The 22,353-nt window shown below is 23.4% G+C and overlaps 1 protein-coding gene across 2 annotated transcripts; it reads right to left on the bottom strand.

The window, feature by feature from the left end:
* Positions 1 to 1,078: 1,078 nt before the first annotated feature.
* On the bottom strand, positions 1,079 to 20,696 carry LOC145831285 (ubiquitin-conjugating enzyme E2 W-like). 2 transcript variants are annotated; one of them, XM_082938474.1, is made up of 6 exons: positions 20,627 to 20,696; positions 14,666 to 14,788; positions 12,971 to 13,066; positions 9,528 to 9,683; positions 6,749 to 6,824; positions 1,079 to 1,280 (listed from the first exon to the last, which is right to left on the bottom strand). In XM_082938474.1, exons 1-6 carry the CDS (start codon positions 20,648 to 20,650, stop codon positions 1,270 to 1,272), a joined length of 486 nt encoding a protein of 161 aa, XP_082794600.1. In that variant the 5' UTR covers positions 20,651 to 20,696; the 3' UTR covers positions 1,079 to 1,269. The 2 variants fall into 2 exon arrangements, with proteins under 2 accessions (XP_082794600.1, XP_082794601.1); XM_082938475.1 differs by lacking the exon at positions 20,627 to 20,696 and adding an exon at positions 16,057 to 16,121.
* Positions 20,697 to 22,353: the final 1,657 nt, after the last annotated feature.

The raw sequence follows: 22,353 nt of genomic DNA, 5'->3' as shown, positions 1-22,353 counted from the left end.
ATATCAAAGAACTTTTTCATTAAGACCATATCAAAAGAGTTTAAAGCTTTGCTTGCTTTAAAATTAGTTAAAGCTTTTTGCTAAGAAAGTCTGGAAACTTAATTTTATATAGAATTGATCAAACAAATGCACAATTAAAAAAAGAGTTAATAAAACACTTTCGTTTCAAATAGAATAGAAAAAAGGCTTAAATCTTGTATTAACTTAATTAGAAATTTAGTTTATTTCTATCGAAAAGCTTTTTTATATTCATGGAGCAGAATTGTTCTTTTGGTAATTTTTATTAAAAAATGATGTTTAAAGTAAAAATGATTTTATATCAAGAATAAATCTTCAGTCACTTTTCATAGCTGCAAGCTCTTAAAAACCTACAATTATGGAGCTATACATATAGGTAAGAGAAAAGTATTTTTTAATTACCAGGTTGAAATAAGATTGTGCAAAAAGTTATCCAAAAACTATATTAAAATAAAATTTCAGGTTTGTTTTAACTCTATTTTAAATCGAATTAAACAAATTTTATCAGATTTCATATTAAAGTAATGATTTTATATAAAAACATGTTTCAACGAAACCATGATAAATTAGAATTGTGATACAAATCTAGTTTACAAAAGTCTTTGCATAAGAAATAACTAAGAAAATGTTTTTTTTTGGAGCCACTGTGCTTAAAGACACCAAACTACAAACATAAATTTATTTAAAAAATTAAACTAACTTCAAAGTAGATGGGTCAAAAAGTATGTTTGGTGCTATGATTAGTATTTAAATGTATTAGTAATTTGATAGTGATAATTTTTATTTTTTACTTAAGCTTATAAAGGTTGAATAGGAATTTTTATAGAAAAACAACCAAAATTTTTTAAACCTTATCGTAGTATATTCCTAACAATTTAAGTTTACCTGAAAAATACCTCACTAAAGTTAAAACAGATACTAAATTGAAAATCAACTTTCAAGTATTTTTCAAAATATACTTACCTAATTTTTTTTTAATAAGTATTGTAATTTACGACAAAAAATACTTTTTAAAAGTGAGTTAACCAAAAAAATCTTCAGTTTAAAAATTATCTCAAAATAGTAAAAAAATAGTTTATTAGGCGATCTTATGGTGGGAAACGAACTAAAAAAACACAAGTAGAAAATATCAGGCAGTAAAACCCACCCTGCTATGCGAACTGAAATCTCACAAAATTGTTTTCCGACAGAATGTCACTACGCAAAAAGTCCCGGGAACAAGAAAATACTTAAGAACACAAATCATCATAACTAGCAGTCATCTGTCGAGATAAATTAGATTTTTAGTACATTTGAAGTTTACAACCTTAAAACTTAAAATTTAAAAAACTATTGAATAAGAATAAATTTATAAAAACACACAATCTATTTGTTTTATCAAAATATTACTAACAACATGTTAATTCATATGTTCATAAATGAAACAGGTCAGTATTGTACAAATGACACTTTTAAATAACTTTTAAATAATGTTTAGCAGTTTGGTGTAAAATTAAAAGTTAGCTTTATAGAAATGGGTGTTAACTATATTAGGATTAAAAATATTAGTTTAGAATGTAGTTACTTTGATTGATAGTATCTTGTGCATAGTAAATATTATTCATACAAATATACGTTTAAACTATTGCTTACTAAATTCTACTAAACGCATTAAGATAGCGCTACACTTTTGTACCAGTTATTAGCTTATTTGACATATTCATATAAATAGAGTATTTTTAGCTTTTTTTAATTAAACAAATTCAGAAATTTATCTTTAACTTAAGTTCTTACTGATATTAAAAGCAATAAAAATTAATAGTAACATATAAATTAAGTAAAAATCATTAGAATAAAAATAGTTAGCAAATAAAAACTAAGAATAAACTTTTGTTTAAGTACAAGAACTGGTATATTTTGTATTTGCATAGAAGTTTTACTTCTAATAGTTACTAAAACCCTAATAACTACAAACAATTTAGTATTAAAATGCATTATTTTGACTTTTAATTAATTAAGGTATATTAAAATCATTTAGAAATATTACATCTGAAAATATTAACTTAAGTTATTATGCTTGAAAGAATAAGTTGAAGTACTTTAAAATTTAGCATCTAAATAATATACAATAAATATAAAACATTGAATAAAAAAAATAAGTATCAAACACTAAACACAAATTCACCAATTAATCAGATTTTTTTCTACATAATACTTAAATTACTTTTTAAGTTTAAGCAATATGATTAATAAAATGAATATTTATGTTAAATAGGAAGTCACTAACTTTTTAAGAACTGGTAATACATATTTTTAATAAGTATTTTACTACAACTAATTTACATGTATGTGTAACTTTACATGACATAATACGTGTAAAAGACATTTAAAATAAAATTACTCAACCATAAGTAAAATTTAGCTAATTACTTTGATTAAAAAACTATATATACATATATATATTTCTATTGAAAGAATACCTTTTATAATTACTATACAAATTTGAATATGCAATACAAACTTTACAACAAGTCAAATTAACAAAAGTTTTAGTAAAACAAAGTGAAATATTGATTAGAACTGAAACTGATCTAAATTATTTTTACCAGAAAAATCGCTAGGGATGTAAATAAAAACAAAGAGTGAATAAATTCAATCGCCAACTAGCAATCGGCTTTTAAATGGCAATCAATAATGTTGAATTTGCACTGTCTGTATACAACAGTAGTAGATTGGGACTAAAACTATTTTATTATACATGTAACAGTTGTTTTGTATACAGTTATTTGTAAAAAACCCAAAAATAAACCTTAATTTAGATTAAATACCATAATAATAACTTAATAACATAATAATTAACTTTTCAATTTAATAGTTTATACTTAAAAGTAAATAACTATTTCCTAAGTGTTTTAAAATACACTAAATCATATTGTATTAAACATGCTTTCTTAACATAAAAAAGTCTAAATATTTGCTAAGGGTACAAATTAAAAACAAAATATAATAATCAAAAAAACAATTGTAAATTTAAACTTCATGTAAATATGACAACACTAAAACAATCTACGTATCAGAAATACGTAGGGAAAAATTAAACTTGAATTTGCTTAATGACAGAAGTTTATCTATGAATATTTTATGTTAAAACTAAAAACAATTTTTGCTTTCTTTTATTTTATAGGTTATTACTCAAAGAACTTGTTTTTTAATGTGCTTATAAAAGTTTAAAACAATTTTTAGTACCAACTTTAAGCAAAATGCGTTTATAATTTTTAAAATGCTTTAGAAAAAAAAATTCAAATGAAAGTTGTTCATAAAATAACACAATAAGTTTAAATAAAATTACTATCGATGTTTAGCGTAAATAGCATACTGATTCTTAATGACTAATAAAGCTTGTTAATTATTTTCTCAAGTCAATTTGTTGTATTATATTATAATGAAATAAAGTCATGATAATATCATAAATCTATGATTAAGGTAATATTTTAAAATAATGTATAGATTGTAAAAAAAATAACTATTTTTGAAAAAAGAGTTAAATAACTTTTATAAATTTACAAAAAACTAATACATTAAAAAAATAATAAAAAACAAATAAATATCTTAAAGTTATGAGATATTGTGTTAATCTTTACTACATAATTTACTTTGATAAAAACACCAAAACAACATAGATTATTCAAGTATGTATACCGAATGCTAGATTTGGGGTATAGAATTACTTAAATTTTTGTTTTTTCAATAAATAGTAAAAAAAAAATCTTTAACCACTATTAAATAAAGTAGTAACTTAATACATGATGAATAAATTTATAGTTTATGAGTAATAATCTAATTTGTAAATGTATGAATATTATAGGTGAAAATTATTTCTTATTAAAAGTAGTCAACATTTTAAATTAAAAACTTAATTTAACATTATTAAATATACATACTAAAAACAAAGTTAAAACAAATAACATTTCTTAAATAGTTCATAAACTATTTTAGCTTCAAACAACTCCATTAGCTATACAGCTCTACAATAAATGTATTTTCTATCAAAGATAGGTAAATATTATTACAGACCTTAAACTACTTACAAATTACAATAAAAAGTTTACTTTTTAAGTATAAATTACTTTAAAAAATCAAGTACGCTTAACTTAGACAAAAAAAAGAATATGAATCACAAAAGTGCGTCAGTGTTACAAAACTTTAATTCAACTTTTAAATTTGTGTCAATTAAGTTAAAACATATTAAAAGTTTAAAAAACATTTAACTCATAGCTTATTAAATTAGCTTAGCATTTAAAAAAATAAAAAAGTTACAAGGTTTAAAAACACTTATTGTAATTTTTTTAAACTGATTAAAATGAAAAAAAAAATTCTTTACAAAAATAATTTATCAATTTTTCGAATTACTGATATTATTTATAAATTACTTAATAATTGAACTTTAAGAAACACAAAGATTAATTTTCCATTTTAAATAAACACAACATTATAATACTTTTAATATTAAATATATTAGTTCTTTTATTGAAAGTGAGTTTTGTGTGAACTACTTAAAAAAGTTTAAAGAAAATAAAAAACTTTTATATTAGAAAACAAAAAACAATAACAAAATAATAAAAAAACACTAAGTTATAGAAATAATTTCTACAAATTAAAATAACAAAACTAGTATTTCTAGGAAAATAGTTTTTAGTTTCACTATTGGTTTTACAATCGGTTGATTAAGGATAACTATAAAGCAAAACTAAACTTTTTTTTATGGTTTTTAAATTAATTAGGTAAGACGTTGATGTATATTAAAACTGGCACAAAAAATAAATAATATAAAAACTAAAACAAAAAAGTAAAAACAATTGACAACTAGCGTTTGGTATGAAAATCATTTTTTAAATTTACATTAAAATTTTATTAAAAAAATGTAAATTTAACTTACAACAGGCTGGTAAGTACAACATTATTAAATAAAAATCTGTAAACAAAATAATTAAATCGCTGTAAATTAAATAAATAAACTAATGGTTTTAGTATAACAGCTGCTTCGTTGAGACAAAAGTTAAGTTATGTCATTTTGTAAACAATAAATTGAATTAGTTTCCCCAAAATACTTCTTTTTAACTTTTTCGTTGGCTTACTTACAAAAAAAGCTTTTTTTAACTTAACTCTACCCATTTAATTAATTTAACTGTAGTAAACAGTATAACGACATTGAAAACATATCTTAAAGCTTCTTCAAGTGTTTTTTTTTGAATTTTTGATGATGACAAAAAAATTATATCTAATGATAGATTTTATGTGTCAAATTGAAATTTTACTACGTAACATGTGAAAGTTGTTTTTTGGCAACCCTGTAATTACAATTTTTTTAATTAAGACAACTTGTTTAATTTATTTAATAATGCTTGTAATAGATATTTCAGGGATGCTCATTCACATAAGCTACAAAACTTATTAAAAGTTATTATACTTTTTAATACAATTTTAACTTTATCTTTTATATTTATAGAATTGTTAAACAAACAATTAACTTAGCCTATAACTTAAACATAAATTAGATATAAATTGTAGGTAACAAACACTTTTCCTTTTAGTGTTTAAATTACTTTTTAGTTTAAAAGTTTTTTATGATGGAAAAACTTTTACTAACATTTATTTTTTAATTTAAACATTTCAAATTTTGAAGTAACTATAAAATTTGATTACAAATTTTGAAGACTTCTTTTCAGGCTTAAATAACATTATGCAAAAAAACATACTTGTACATTTTAAAATACCTATTTTCAACATTATCTTAATTGTTGAAAAATACCTTGAAACTTAAACTATTTTGTTAGTTTTTATCATAAGTTTTTTAAATGTTATGATCTCTAAAATCATAAAGTATTTTTCCTGGCTGTTTAGGTTAAAATATTAATGACTAAAAATAATAAAACCAAATTTTTGAAGCATCTTGAAAGACGTTTTATTAAATTTCAACGAATTATTTTGTAGATTTTGCACAATTAATAAAAAACAAAAGCCCTTTAATATTTTTTACAAAAATAAAATAATAAGTTTTGACTGTGTTTGTAACTAACCTGTATTGCTATTGAAGTTAATTTGCGCAAAATTAGCGTTAAAAAATCAACGTAAAATACTTTAAAAATGCAAAATTGTAAAAATTAATGAATTTACACAACAAACAAATGTACGAAAAATATTAAAGAGTATATATAATGCACATAAGCTATCTCATTTACATACATTTAAAATAGCTTTTAACTAATACTAACTTTTTAATGACACATTTGTTTTATTAAGTCTAGGTATTTCATGGCATAAGTTACTAAACAAAAATGCAAATGATTACTGTACTATTTTATATACAAGTTCACCAAAATTCAACTAGTTAAAAAAAAGCGTCTACCGAAAAAAAAATTTGTTTTAAATATTCAACAGAATTTTTAGTTTAGATTTTATTTTTTTTTAGTTGTTATCTGCGTACAATTTATGGTTTCTAAAAAAAGTATAAAGAGACCAACTTATTATAATAAATTTGTTATATATTTTAATAGTATAAATAATGTAACACAAAGTACTAATACTGTCTTAATAGACATACTTATAAAAGCAATTTGAAATAAGTCATCTATTAAAAATATTAATTGTAATTTTTTACACAGGTGTTTGAAAGTTTACAGATATACTTTAAAACAATACTTTTTTATATGTAAATTATATATTATTAAAACTTAATACAAAAAAAACTAACCATGGAACCACCAATTGGTTTTTCTTGGGTCGTTACTGCAAGTTTTAACATACATAATATCATCTGGGGGCCTTTTCTATAAAAATTTAATAAATTAATAATTATCATTACAGGTTTTAACATACATTATATCATCTGGTGGCCTTTTATATAAAATATAATTAATTATAACTGCAAGTTTTAACATACATAATATCATCTAGTGGCCTTTTCTATTAAAGATAATTAATATTAATTATTACTGCAAGTTTTGACATACATTATATCATCGTGGTCTTTTCTATAAAAATATAATTAATATTAATTATTACTGCAAGTTTTGACATACATTATATCATCTAGTGGTCTTTTCTATTAAATATAATTAACGTTAATTATTACTGCAAGTTTCAATAGTCAAAAAATTAATTCACATACTCAAAAAAATGATAAAGTTTTATTAGTCTATATATCAACAGTTTTGTCTAAAATTTACAACATTTGATATGTTTTATAAAATGTAATAAAAGTTTTTTAACTGAGACACGTTCAAAATCCATCCGCGTTCAAAATCAACCCGTTCAAAATCCATCCAGTCGAATTCGACAACCGCTTACCAACCGAGGGTAAGGGTTAGGGGTAACAGTGATAGTGAAAAGTAAATCAAAAAAAGTTCGAAAAATGCAAAATATATATAAAACAAATTAACAAATAAAATAAATCGGGCGGATTTTAAACACGAGTTGATTTTTATAGTATACCGTTTAACTTATCCCTTGAAAAAAAAAAATTATTAACAATGTTGAATGAGTCATTTTCAAACGCCAAGTTTTGTGATGATTTATTGTATGATAACTGCAAACAAAGTAGCACTAATGATTGTGAGTTTTTAAATTGGTGAATTTTCTTTTGAAAAAATAGTGATTAAACCTTTCTTTATTTGTTACATAATAAGTTATTTTTTTAATAAATTATTTAGAAATTAAAATTATATTACAAATTTTTTTTACATTGTATTAATTTAAACGTATTTTTTCTACATATAGTGTGTTGCTTACATTCAACTAAACATAAAGCCAATAAAAATGTAAGTAAATAAAGTAAACAAACCATAAAGTTGTTCTGTTTATATTTTCATAAAATTCAAAGATGTTTGCCCAATGAAATGCAATAAAACAAAAACTTGGTATGTAATAAAATATTTCATACAATCATTTTGTTGGACTAAACTCACTAGAATTTTGTTTCGAAAACTTAACATCAATCAACTTATAAAGAGTAAATTTATTTATTGCATTTGTGCTCTTTAACAAAAACAACTACAAATATATTACAACTTTGGATTACTGTTGCATAAATATAGTTTAAAGAAAGATGCATATTTATTTATCAACTACAAATTGATTGATTAGTATGTAATTATTAATACAAAACAAGTCAATAAAACACCATATGATAGATTAGCATATGTGCAATTTTCTTTCATACACTACAACCAATACAAACATTAAACATTTTATAATTTATTATACAAAATATGTGTAAAAGTAATTGTCAAACGAATTTTGAAAGTATCGACTTTTTTAAACTTTAAGGTAAAATCAAAATTAAAAGCATTATTTAACTTCAAAATATTGTTTGTAAAATATTTGATTTGCATATTAAATTAGAAATTTCCTTGTTAAACAATTTTTATTTTGTATTGCGTGATAAATAGAACGACTGGAACATGATTTTAAATAAAAAGTAAAACATTTTTGCATAAACAAATTTTTACTAGTTTTCACTTTTTAAAATTTTGTTATGTATAAAGTAACCACCTTTTTAACTTAATTGACCTTTAGTTTACTTTTTTTAAACTAAATAAACTATGAATATAACTTTAAGAAAGAACTCCGTTTGAAATGATGATTGTAATTTCTTTTTACAATCAATAAACAACTTATAACAACTTATAGTAACTTTATGACATAAATGCTCATTGCTCATACTTCAAATTTAATAAAATTGTTTTTTAAACTTAAATAATGTTCTTCAAAAGGATTGTTTTTATAAAATTACATAATTTGCAAATATACATTGTTGGACACCTAGACCCATCAAAGTGAGGGTTTCTTATACACTTACATAACTTATCTTAGGTTAACAGTTTAATTTTGGATTCTAAGTTCAAGTTGGTAAGTTTAACTTTTTTTTAAAAGACCATATGTTAATTTTTTTACCAAATTCAAAGCAACAAATGAAAAGTAAGATTTCACAAAAAATTTGCTTATCATAGTGTTGCCAAATAATCTAGACAGTGAAATAAAATATTTAGAAGAAATTAAATACTACAAACAAATTTAATTTCTCTATACAACTTGATAGTATGTATTGAAAAACAAACAGTAAAAATAAATTAAATTAGACATTACAAATAAGTTTACCTTCTCATTACAACTTGACAGCATTGATTGTATGGACAAGCATACAGATTGTACGGTAAAATTTTTAAAAATTAAATTACATATTACAAATAAATTTACCTTCTCATTACAACTTGACAGCATGGATTGTATGGACAAGCATACAGATTGTACGGTAAAATTTTTATAAATATATTAAACTAAAATTAACCTTCTCATTACAACTTGACAGCATGGATTGTATGGACAAGCAAACTGATTGTACGGTAAAAATATTTATAAATATATTAAATTAAAATTTACCTTTTCATTACAACTTGACAGCATGGATTGTATGGACAAGCACACAGATTGTACGGTAAAAATATTTATAAATATATTAAATTAAAATTTACCTTTTCATTACAACTTGACAGCATGGATTGTATGGACAAGCACACAGATTGTACGGTAAAGGCGGGGGACCAGTCCTCGCTCAATATGGACAGGCAGATGTGACCGTTCGAATAAATGTGGGGGTGGACTGGAATGTCTGAACCCGTGAAAATTACCTGAAAAGATTGAAGATATTAATTATAAAAATTACCTAGAAAGTTTTTCTACTTTTTCATAATATATTTTTCAATAGTATGTTTAAAAATACTGTAGGAAATGTGTGAGTGGAATGTCAGCACCAGTTAAAACTAATTGTTGCAAAAAAATACTATTTTTAAAAGAGGATTTAAAAAGTCGAACTTGATATCTAAATGCAAGTAAATATAAATGAATTTTTAATTTGTAAAAACTTTAGTAAAAAGGGGTATACTGGTATGTCTGTACAATTAAAATCTACTAGTTGAAGACTGAAAATAAATTTTAATTTATACATATGTAATTTTTTTTAGATTTTTTAAACAATATAAAAATTTGTTATAAATATAAACATATACATTTTAAGCCTATAGGTAAAGTTACTAATTGAAGCTATATGTTAGTACACAAGTTCTTTTTATATATAAAAATAAGTTTATAGATTAAACAAATTTAAAGAAAAAACTATTTAAAAGTTTTTTTGAAATATTTTTAAAAGGACTCAACTAGTATTTTTGGTTGAAAATGTTATCAAACACGTTTTTATAAAATCTAAATTTCAAGTGTGCTAAAGATGTCATCCACAAACAATAAATTTTTACCGATAATTTACGCCCGGGCAAAACTATGCCTGGAAGAGATTAAACATTTATTATTATATAAACTTATAAACTAAAAGATGTAACTTTTAACATTTTTTATCGGCTTTTGTCGTCATTATTACTTAAATAAATTAAGTTTTTTATACACCTGACTTTTTAAACATACAGTACTATTGATTATACCTTTTTTTCTCTTCGTCAGTTTATATGTGCATACGTTTTTATTATGTAGAAACCTCAACTTTTCTTTAACATAAATTAAAAATTATGTTTAAATTAAACTTTTTTGTTTTAAACAAACTAAAATATTTAACTAAATGTATTCAATTATAAACAACATTTATGCTTTAATAAACTTAATTTATAAATGATATGACTACAAAAGTTAACATTATCTGAAAAACTTGTTAAAGCATACAAATGATTGTATACAAAAATGTTTTCGTTTACTATGTCAAACAAAAATTACACATACTTGAATTGTATATCGGAAACTATTTATAATTAAATTTGTAAATCTAATTGGTTCAGCTGTAGTTGGTAATAAAAGAAAAGTATTCATTTAAAATAATAATTATTATTTGAAAACCATTCAACAACAATTTAAAAAAAACTGTTTAGTTCAAAACAACAATATATATATATACTACAATACTTGTGAACAAACTCGCAAGGTATAAAAAGTTGTTAAATGTTACTTTGAAAATTAAGTTTCAAGTAGAGAAAATAAAACAATTTAATAAAACTTTTTTTTAAATATAAATGTTTTAACAAAAATTTAAATGCTTTTTCTTGTGAATATCAAAGAGTATGTCAAAGAGAAACAGTAAATTATTGTGAATGATCGATTTGAACTAGTAATAATGTGTAAAAATCTGCAAAAACATAAAATAAAATTTTATTTTTTATAATATTGTTGAAAAAAAAAAATCAAAATACTATTTTAGCCATATCATACTTTTAAATGTTAAATTACATTGCTTATTTCGCGTGTTTAAAAGTTCCCCTTGAATTATGAAATAGTTGGTTAGCCTGGGAATTTTAAGTATGTTGTTTTATAAGTGTTTTTTCCTAATTAATTTAAATATTTCCTAAAGTTGAGAAAGTTTGATAAAGTTAAAACAAACAATATCTTCAATTTTGACCAAATAATATATGATATTTTATTTAAATTTAACTATTTTCATTAAAAAAATCTAAAAAATTGATTTAACTAAAAGAAAAACTTAATTTAAGTTACTATACAAGTTTCAAAGGACATAAGTGAATTTTTAAGTATAATAGATATATTTTTTACACAAATATTTTTATGATAAATATTTTTTGTAAAGTATTCAAAATAATGGTTTCAAAATTACTAAAAACTTCATTTTAAAATACGAATTAAATTTACTAAATTTTTTTGAAATGAAATCTTTTTATAAAGATTTTATAAATGTCACTTGAGTGCTTTATATATTGAAGACAATTGAAAAAACAAAACACAAAAGACTATCATTTGGGAGAAAAACTTATTATAAAGAGCTAAGTGGTGTTGATACACTCTATTGTTTCTGCAACATTTCTTGTGAAAAAGTAAGTTTATAAAAATTTGTCTTTATTTAAAATAAAATATGCATTTAAGAATATAGATTTTATAGCTTTTAAATATTCATTAAGTTAACTTATGAAATTGTAGAGTCTACAGATGTTTTATAAAAAACACTTAGTTTACAAAAAAGTTGTCTAAAAAGTATACAGTTAAGTGTAGTTCTTTTTAATATTTTTAATGCTATCTCGAAAATATTTTTAAAATCTTATTGTATCACACATCCAGAAAAATTATTTCAAAGTGTTTTTAAAAACTATACACCAATGAAGAATTATAAGTTTCTGTATTATACAATATTCTAAAATATAAACTTACAAAGCAACTTTTATATATATTGAAGTTTTTATAAGTTTATATTTGTTTAAACTAATAGAACTTGAAATGTATGCAGCCAAGTTAACTTGAAATAAACTTAAACTATATTAATTTAAAAAAATATGTCTTCAAACAATTTAAAAATTATTTATTAAAAATTTAAAATATAAATTTGACATTTTTTCCACAGTACAAAGTAATATAGATTATGAAAACAAATAGCTAAAGGCTATAGGTTTATAAAATGTTTTAAATTTAATTAAATAACAAATATCAAAACAACACAAACGACTTTTTTTTTTCACCAAAAAGATTTTACTATAATCATTATTTATTTTACTTTCGAAGTTTATGAAAACCACATGGCTTTATGTCATGTGTTTTTTCTATCAGCATACAAATTATTTAAAGGTGTTAACTTCTTCCACTTATACTCTAACTTTTCAAACAAAACATTAGCAAAAATATAGCTCCAAAAAGCATCAGAACCTAAGCCTGGACTTCAAGTGCCATTAAACAACAGTCAACATAAAAATCATATCACTATGATCACAAAACCACAAGCTTTCTTTTAGTTTTTCACATAAATGTTGTTTAATTTTAAAACAAAATGAACCAAATAAAATGAAACAAAATGAAATAAGTTATTTACCTCTTTTTTTCAATTCTTTTTTCAAACTAACATCTTTGAATATATAATTTATTATACTACTTCAGTTATTTTTTATTGATTACATAATTTTCCACTAAAAAAACTCACTTTAGGGCATTCGAAAGGGTATTTTGGTCCAAAGGTGAAGGTTAGTTCGTAAATTTGGTCTGCAAACAAGGTGCCATTTGCTCCGGTAAGTTCTATCTGTGAAGTTATAAATTTATAAAATGTCAAATGTTTAAAATACTAATAATATAGTGTTCCAACCAATGATCTAATCAAAACATTTTTGTTGGAACATAATGACATAAATTTTATAAGTACTTATTTTATTTGAAATAACTTAATATTTGTTTAACAGATTGATACCTCTTGAAAAGAAATATATATACTTTTATGAAGATTTCTCAACGTTGAAAATGTTTTATTAAAATGCAATTTCTACAAAGGTTTCGTCAGTAACTAAACATTTATTAACTGAACATAACAATTACATTTCCTTAAAAACCTATCCATAACTAGTTATAAATTTAAACAAATTTTATTGTAGCTGATGACTTATTTTTCAAACTCTTAGTAATTTATAGCTTGTTTTTTAAAGAAAGTTTTACAGAGGCACTTCTTGTTCTTTAAAACTTAAAACTAACAAAAAAAAAACACGAAATAAAAAATTCATTTGTAAAACTTTTCAAACGTCCTAAAATTTATTAACTTGTTTTCATGATAATACCGTTATACATAATAAGATTTTATATGATATTTAAAAAACGAGCCAGACACATGTAAAACAATTTTTAACTAAAAACTTAGGGTTTCATTTTTTAGGTCTCATACAGTTTATATTAAGTCTGTTTTCAAGCCAAGCCTCTCTAAAAGTTACTTCCAATCACCTCAAACTTTGTACAAGGTGTTTTTATGATATTTCATGAACATAAAAAGTTTTTGAGCTGAAAACTCCAAAATCTTATTTTTTATAAGCACCATAATGTTGGGTGCACGACTATTCAAATTCTTAATAAAAAATTGTAAGGGCTACAAGTAAAAAAATAAGATATATTTGTCAAAAATAAAAATATATATTTAGGTCATATAAATATCTACAAGCCATTTTTTATTCTGCAAAAAACTAAATATTTTTTGAGATATGGCTTAAATAAATCAAAAAACATAGTTATTTTTAGTAATTTTAAGGTATCTTTGAAAATATTTTAGACTTTGCAAAAAAGAAAAAAGTGGCTTGTAGATATGAGTAAGATCTACATATATATTTTTTTTTCAAATTTATTTTACTTTATGAGACATAGTCTTTTTAATATTTTTTTAAGAATTTAAATTGTTGGAATTTGAGTTGTCCGAACTTGAATTGTCATGTAACCCTTGATGTTAATTTATAAACAAACGTTTAACTTACTTTGAACTAAATATGCTTATCATGTTTAGGAGGATTGCCACAGATTAAGCTGAAAAAAATTCTGACTTTTCTGAATCAAATTCTAAATTAATAACAATTCAAAATTACATAACCAAAGACTAAAAATCAAAAAAAAATAATAAAACACTTTAATTTGTTCAAAAAAATTGATTTAGACCATGAAAAAAGATGAATTGGAAAAGCTAAAACTTTTCAGAAATAAATATTGGCAAAATGCAGTTTTTAGTGATCATTAACTTTCTTATTAAGAGTATTTCTGTATCAAATTTCCTGACTTTTCCTGATTTTCATAACTCTGTGGCAATCCTGTTTTAAACTTGTAACTTCTTAATTTATACATATCATAAAAAATAAAAGCTATTTACACTCACTTTGAACATGTGCATGTCATTTTTGGACTTGTAGCTTCCCATGTTCATATCTCCGTCATCTTTTAATTTTATTCCCTGAGGAGGAGACTTCTTCAAATTATATATTTCCTTGTGCACTCTTTTCTGTGGGTAATTATATTAAATTATATTTCTAATTGTTTTTGTATGTAAATGTAGTTATTTTCAAATAGTATTAGGTAGAAAAAGTATAATGAAAAAAACTAAGTTTGAAAATTTTATGTTTCTTTGTTATTATTATTCATTTTCTGCTTTAAATTATTTCAAAATAAATCATATTTAAACGCTTTTAATTTGTTAGCTTATGTTAGTTATAAACTTGACCAAAAGTTTTAGTAAAAGTTGAATAAACTAACAATCATAACTCATGCAAGCATGCTAACTTTGAGTAGTTTTACTTTTTCATGAAAAAAAAATACTTATTTTCATTTATTTATCAATTGAAAGTCTCAGATTAAAAGAAATCTTTAATTTTACTTAAATATTTTTTAAATACTGATTATTGATACTGATTACAATTATTGACACTGATTATTGATACTGATTTTAATTAATAAAAAAGGGCATAGGGGGTAAAACACTTTTTCACAACTTGATCTTATTTTATATTGTTTTTACTAAGATACAAGATGCTTTTTACAGATACTAAAAATTAAAAATAATCTTGAGATATAGCCAGTTAAAGTTGGAGGCAACAATAAGTTTCCTATGGGAGTCCCAAATTAAAACAGCAAAAATAGACTATTTCACTAAAATTCTACCTTCTCCTACGTTTTCTGAGATAACTACCTCAAATTTTTAGGAAATATTCCTTGCAAAATTTAGGAAATACTGTGGCAAGGAATTTTTAAAAAATAAAAATTTTATACAATATATAAAAAAACAACAGTTTTTTGTCTGTTTTAAAAAAATGTTTTCTTTATTTTGTTCCGTCAGAATTTTCTAAAAATTGCAAGAAATATTCCCTGAAAATGTTAGGTAGTTATCTTAAAAAGCGTAGGAAGAGATAGATTTTTAGTGATTTTTAGTTATTTGCTGTTTTAATTTACCCCTCCTATATGGAACCTATTGTTGCCTCCGACTTTGGCCCGCTATAAATCAAAAATCATTTTAAATTTTTTAAACCTGTAAAAAGCAACTTGTAGCTTAGTGAAAACTATTTAATATAAGATCAAACTGTGAAAAAATTGTTTTACCCCACCTCCTATGCCCTTGACATTATTACTGTGTTTTTTTTCTGGCTAAGTCAATTTTATATATTTAAGATTATAAGTTAAATTCTAAAAATATTTATTTTATTATTTATAAATAACTAAAACATAAAGAGTTTAAAATATAATATACATATATATAAATTAAAAGCTTAAACTTACTGATGCCATGACACTAGAAGCCATACAATATTAATAACAACTAATAAAATTGTTTTTTAATTCCTGAAACATAAAATGTAAGTTTTTCACAGGTACAAATAGCCATGCAAATCAAAAACAAACAAAAACACTGATAAAATTAAGTTTTTTATTTCTCTTTGTGTTACATATATTAAACTAAGCAACAACATTTCCAATTAAAAAAACAAAAAAAAATAACATAAAAATTTAATAAAAAAATTAAAATAAATTTAAGCTATGCAAATTAATAATTTTACTTGAAATATCATTTAAACTTTTAAATTGCAACATAAAAACGATTATTAAACTAATAGTTTTGCTTGAAACAAAAAATTATATGTATGAAATATTATATATAATAAGAAGCTTTCAATCTTTAATTTTGAGTGATAGACATTTTACAGGTTTGCCACTCTTTGAAAAATCTAATCAGAGAAGCCTAAATTTATGTTTTCTTTATTAAGTAGAAGCAAAAAACTGAATCTTTTTTTTTAACCAAGGTCGAATTTCTAAACATTTTTTAATAAAATAAAGTCTATAAGTATCTAGAAAAAAAACATAACTTTAAGAAGACAAAAGATTTTGAAGTCATAAAAACTAGCCTGAGTGTAGGTCATCGTTCCATTAAGAATACAAATTATTTTATTGATTTTAGATATACAAAATTGTAGCAAGGACGGAAGTTTAAATGATCAGATTTTTCAGCTCATTTTTAAATTACCTTGTTTTTAAGAAAAACTTTCAACACCCAAAAGTTTCAGGATTAGCACTAGTTGAAACAAAAAAGTCAAGCAACAAAAAACTATTCTAAGTCAGCTTAAATTAAAATCTAGTTGAGAAAAAAGTAAAAAAGCTAAAAACTGAAAAATAAAATAATTAAAACTGTATACTTCATTTTAATAATGTAATAAGAACAAAAAAAAATTTAAACAAAGGTTGATACTTAAAACATAAAAACTAGTATGAGACTTATTAATAAAAATCTGAACTAAATTGAGTTTTGCAAAAATTTAAAGCAATCCTAAGTCAGCATGAAATTTTTAAAGAACCTCAAAAAAATTAAAATAACCTGAGGGTCAAGCAACCTTGATATATTTATTTTTTATACAATGTGAGAAACTTTTTAGTTACTCTGCAATTCTAAAAAAATGTCAAATTTTATCAATTTTTTTATTATTTTAGAACAACTTTGCAATAAAAAACAAGTTGAGAGCACATTTCAGAATTTTTTTTAGAAAGGTGAATCTTTTATGTTTTGTACAAATTGTTAATAAATTTAAAAATTCACCCAGGCCTGGGATTTCTGCTTGTGGCTTATGGCTATATACAGTTAAAACAAAATATAATAACGGCATAATTTCAAAATATACTATTTACAACTTGCATTTGATTAACAATGACAACTTTTTTTGAAAATCTAAGTTTATACATTTTGGTTAAACAAAAAATATTTTTATCTGTTTTAACTTAAGCACAATATTTTTTAAATGTGGTTTGCTACTAATAGTATTTTGATGTATTTAACTAATTAAAACATAAAAATTCATAACACAACCTTTATATACAGTATTTCTTTAAACTATATATACTTTATATTAATTAACACACTTTACAATCAAGTCTACCTAAAGCTTGTGGTCTGATGATCAAATTGGTATGATCAACCCTTTTGTTAACACACTTTACTTATTGAAGGTTTATCAACAGTCAACATTCTTAAAAAAACTATTTAGTTTTAGACTCAGCAACAACATTAAGAAACTTACTTTATGTAGTTTAACTTTTGTTACACAATACATAAGGCATTCTTAATTAAAGAAGTTTGGTATTAAAGAATAAGTAAAAAACTATCTAATTTCTTTTGGTAGGCTACTAAAAATCCAAGTATATCATAAACTGCAAAAATTTCAATGAAATTCTCTTTTAGCTATTTCAAGGTTTTATTTGTGTAAGTATTGAAATAAATTTTCTATAGTTTTATATATTCTTAATATTTATTTAAAAAAAGGAAAAATCATACACAAAAACACTTAACTTAATCTTTACCAACTCTTTTCTTTACAGGGTTGCCACTCTTTGAGCCAAAAAATCTTCCCTGAGTGACCAAAAATTTCCCTGAGTAACCTTAAATTTCCCTGAGTTTCCCTGAGTATTTTTCAAATCTTAAAAAAAAAATTTTCTCTTCTAACACAAATTATTAATACCTCGTTCTCATTTTTCTTCTTTAATATTAAAAGGAAGGTATGTGTATGCTTCTGCATTAAATTTATGAAAAAAACTGTTTTCAAAAACTCAATCTTAAAAGGTTTAAACCAATTAAAAATTAATAACTAAATTTTTGCACAACTTTGTGTAAACTTGTTAGTTAACTTTCTACATAAAAGAATAAAGTTTAATTTGTTTGACATTTTAATTGACAAAATTTAATTATACTATAATTACAATTTCACATGAAGAACTCACTTTAATGCATACATAATAACTTCATTATGACTTGTATGTCGTTCCTAGCAACTGTTATGAATGCAGTAAATAAAACTTGAGAGCTTAACACTATTGTAAAAAAAACCTGCAAAAAGAAAGTTTAAAGAAATAGCTAAAGAAATATCTCATATCAAAGTACAACTTAATACCTAATAACTGATACAAAATAATCTAAAATTATTTTTTTTTATGTCTTTTAGATGTTCATACACAATCTATTTTAAATAACTGAAAACATAATTTTGATTTTAAAACAATTTCACATTACCTAATAAAAATATCTTAATACTGTTTTTTTAAGTATGCAATTTCTAAATCAATAGTTTTAATTTTATTTTCAAGTTTATTTGCGTTGTCCTTAGCAGCTATTCCTCTTGCTAATAATTCTTTCATTGCTTCTAAATCAGACTGTTTGTTGGCATCTGCAGTATATTTGTCATAGTCTTCATTCAAACATTTAAGTTGCTTTGTAAGTTTACTTTTTTGTTCTCCTAACTTGCTCAAAGCAACACCTTTATTTGGAACATTTTTAGCAAAGCGCTGTTGCTCAAGATATGCCAAATATTAGGCCCTAAAAGATTTTACAAATTTTAACAATTCAGAACTTAGTTCAACTGTGCTTGGTTCTAGACTGTTTGCATATAGATGATCTTTGATCATATTTCGGGACCTTATTGTCATCTCTCCCATATTAGTTGATATTATTTCCTTATTTAAGCTAAAGCCCCGTTCAACACTTGCCTGGCCATTGTGAAGCACAAAAACAGCCTCAAGGACTCTTGTTAAATCTTTATACTTGCTTGGGATATCGAGTGTGTCAAAATAAAAGGTGTCTAAACTGTGACTTTTTTCAAGAAAATTTTCAAAAAGTATTTGAGTGTTAGAAGAACTTAACAAATCAATGTATTGATTAATGCTGTCATCACCCTCTTTTGCTTTTAGTATCTTCATGCTGACAAGTTGTTGGACCAACCTTGTAAAGTTTCTGACACAACGGTCTTTACCCATTCCCATTAGTCATGCCGGATTTAAAACAGCAGCCCTTCTTAAAAAGTTCAAACCAACAGTCATTCTTGTTTTAATTTTTTTTATTAGAGCAATTATAAAAACTTTACATTCATTGTGAAATGACTTGAACAAAATGTTTGAAACTTTACCTTGATTTAGCAAATCTTGAATTAAAGTAGAAGCAGCACATCCTAACTCTACATCTTTTTTGTGAAAACTTTTTATTTTGAAAATGCTCATTATTTAGTTCAAGTAGCTTTTTTCCATTTGAATGGGCTTCCATGAAAGAAGTAGTAAAAACAATATTCATTAACTTGTATACTAACTTCTGTATATCATCATACATGAAAGGAATGCTTGAGCTGTTTTCCTGATACCTTGTTAAATATGGAACCAAAATTGAGGCAACAAAGCTAAAAAAATTCAATTTCACAACTATTAATACATAAGTGTTTATACAATAGTGTTTTTTAAACTACATAAGTAACTAAAAATAAAAAGTTTATTAGAACTTTTCAATGAATAGTTAACAACAATTTTCATTTCCCTAAACTGTTTGATTTTACTTAAGTAAATATAAATTTAAAACTTAAAAAAACTACAATGTTAATACTAAGAATATTGAAGAACTAGCCGCAAGGCTAAAAAAATTCTAAATAACCACTTAAATAATAAAAATTACTACTTTTGAACAAAATATTGAAACTGGATTAACTAAACCTCATTCTAGGTCTAGAAAAAAATTTCCCTGAGATTTTCAAAAACTTCTCCGAAATTTAGAGAAAAAATCAAAACTCCCTGAGTTTCCGTGAGTTAAAAGAAAAATGCCAAAATTCCCTGAGTTTCCCTGAGATTTTCTACAGTTTGAAAATTCCCTGAGATTCCCTGAGCTCCCTGAGTTCCCTGAGTGTGTGGCAACCCTGCTTTAGCTAGGCAAAAAACAAATTAACAATATTTTTACAAGCATGTTAGTTTGTTAGAATATATTTACAACAACAATAACAGCAAACATAAATTGCATGCAACAAATAACAGTAAAATAAATCTGTAAACTCACTGCTGATAAACTGCTAAGATCCATTCTGCTTCTTAAACGTACAATACAACTATTTACAAAAAGTTCTGCAGTATCTGTACAAATCTTAGCGTTAATACTTTTTTTTTTCTGTCTACACTAAAACTAAACTAATAAAGATATTTAACTCTACACTGTTTTCTATTTCAATATAATTAATACCAGTTTGTTACATTTTATGAAGTTTTTTGAAATTAGAGATAGTATAAACAATCTATGGTAAAAATTCTATCTAAATCTTAGTAAAACAAACTGTTAAGGGCATAGGGGGGCTGGGGGGTAGACACACTTTTAACAATTTTATCTTATTTTATATAGTTTTTACTAAGCTACAATATGCTTTTTACAAATTTTGAAAAATTAAAATATTTTTTTAGATATAGCAGGTCAAAGTTGGAGGAATAATATGTTTTTATGGGAGGCTCAAACTAAATAGACTATTTCACTAAAAATCTATCTTCTCTTAGGTTTTTTGAGATAACTACCTCAAATTTTTAGGAAATGTTCCTTGCAATATTTAGAAAACTCTGTTGCAAGGAATTTTTTTGTTCTGACAGAATTTTCTAAATATTGCAAGGAGCATTTCCTAAACTTTGACGTAGTTATCAAAATGCATAGGAGGAGATATAATTTTAGTGATGTCTAGTTATTTGCCGTTTTAGTTTGTGTCTCTCATAAGGAACCTATTGTTGCCTCTGACATTGACCAGCTATATCTCAAAAATTATTTTGAATTTTTTAAATCTGTAAAAAGCATGTTGTAGCTTAGTAAAAACTATATATAATAAGACCAAAAGGTGAAAAAAGTGTCAAACCCCCCTATGCCCTTAACAATTTTAACACTAGAAAAAAATATCTTCTTTTATTGTATAAATGTAGTTCTGAAATTAATGCTGTCAGTTATACAAAAATTTTGAGCACTGACTAGTTTAAGCATTGACAAACTAAATATAAGTTATAAAATATTTCTGATAACAATCAAAAAAAAACATGTTCACTTTAACTAAATAATAACCAAACTTTTAATTTTTACCTTAGTTTTTCTTTAAAACTACTTATTACCAATAGTTTGGAACTCTGATACTCATCACAATCTAACTCTTATATTTTTATCAAAGCACTCAAAAATTAGTGCAATTTAGCTATATTTTGTTTTGTAAAAGTAATATATAAAACTGCTTATAAATATTTCATTCAAAATATGTTACATTTACCTAACAGTTACTATTTTATTTTAGTTGAACAAATTTACCTGGTAAGAATTTTTTAAATCATTAAGATTTATAACTTTCATGTGAATTTTTAAATACCATTTAACTCAAAATTAGAATTTGGTTTTCCTTCAAATAAGGTCTATTTTATAAAAAATTAAAAAAGCATTATAATTATAGTTTACTTGCAGTGGTTGAAATTTATTATGAACTTTTTATTATTATATGTTTTTCAAGTTTTCTTCAAAATTTCAAGTTCCAGGTTTTTCCAGTTTTTTGTCTATATTTTCAAATTCCAGGTTCTTCAAGGTTTTTCCAGATTTCCAGGTAAAGTGGCAACCCTGATTAGTATAAAAAAAATTAAAATATACTATAAAGCTACTTTAAATATGTTTTTTATTAAAAAAAATTAATGATGATAATTTTTTTGATTATATGATAGATTTTTGGTGTCAAATCAAAATTTTATTACTGAACATGTGAAAATTGTTAAAATTCC

Source organism: Thalia democratica, chromosome 3 (assembly GCF_965202585.1).
Source record: "Thalia democratica chromosome 3, ktThaDemo2.hap1.1, whole genome shotgun sequence".
Taxonomy (NCBI): Eukaryota; Metazoa; Chordata; class Thaliacea; order Salpida; family Salpidae; genus Thalia; species Thalia democratica.
Note: the sequence above shows the minus strand (reverse complement) of the source record. Positions and strands in the feature narration are given on the sequence as shown.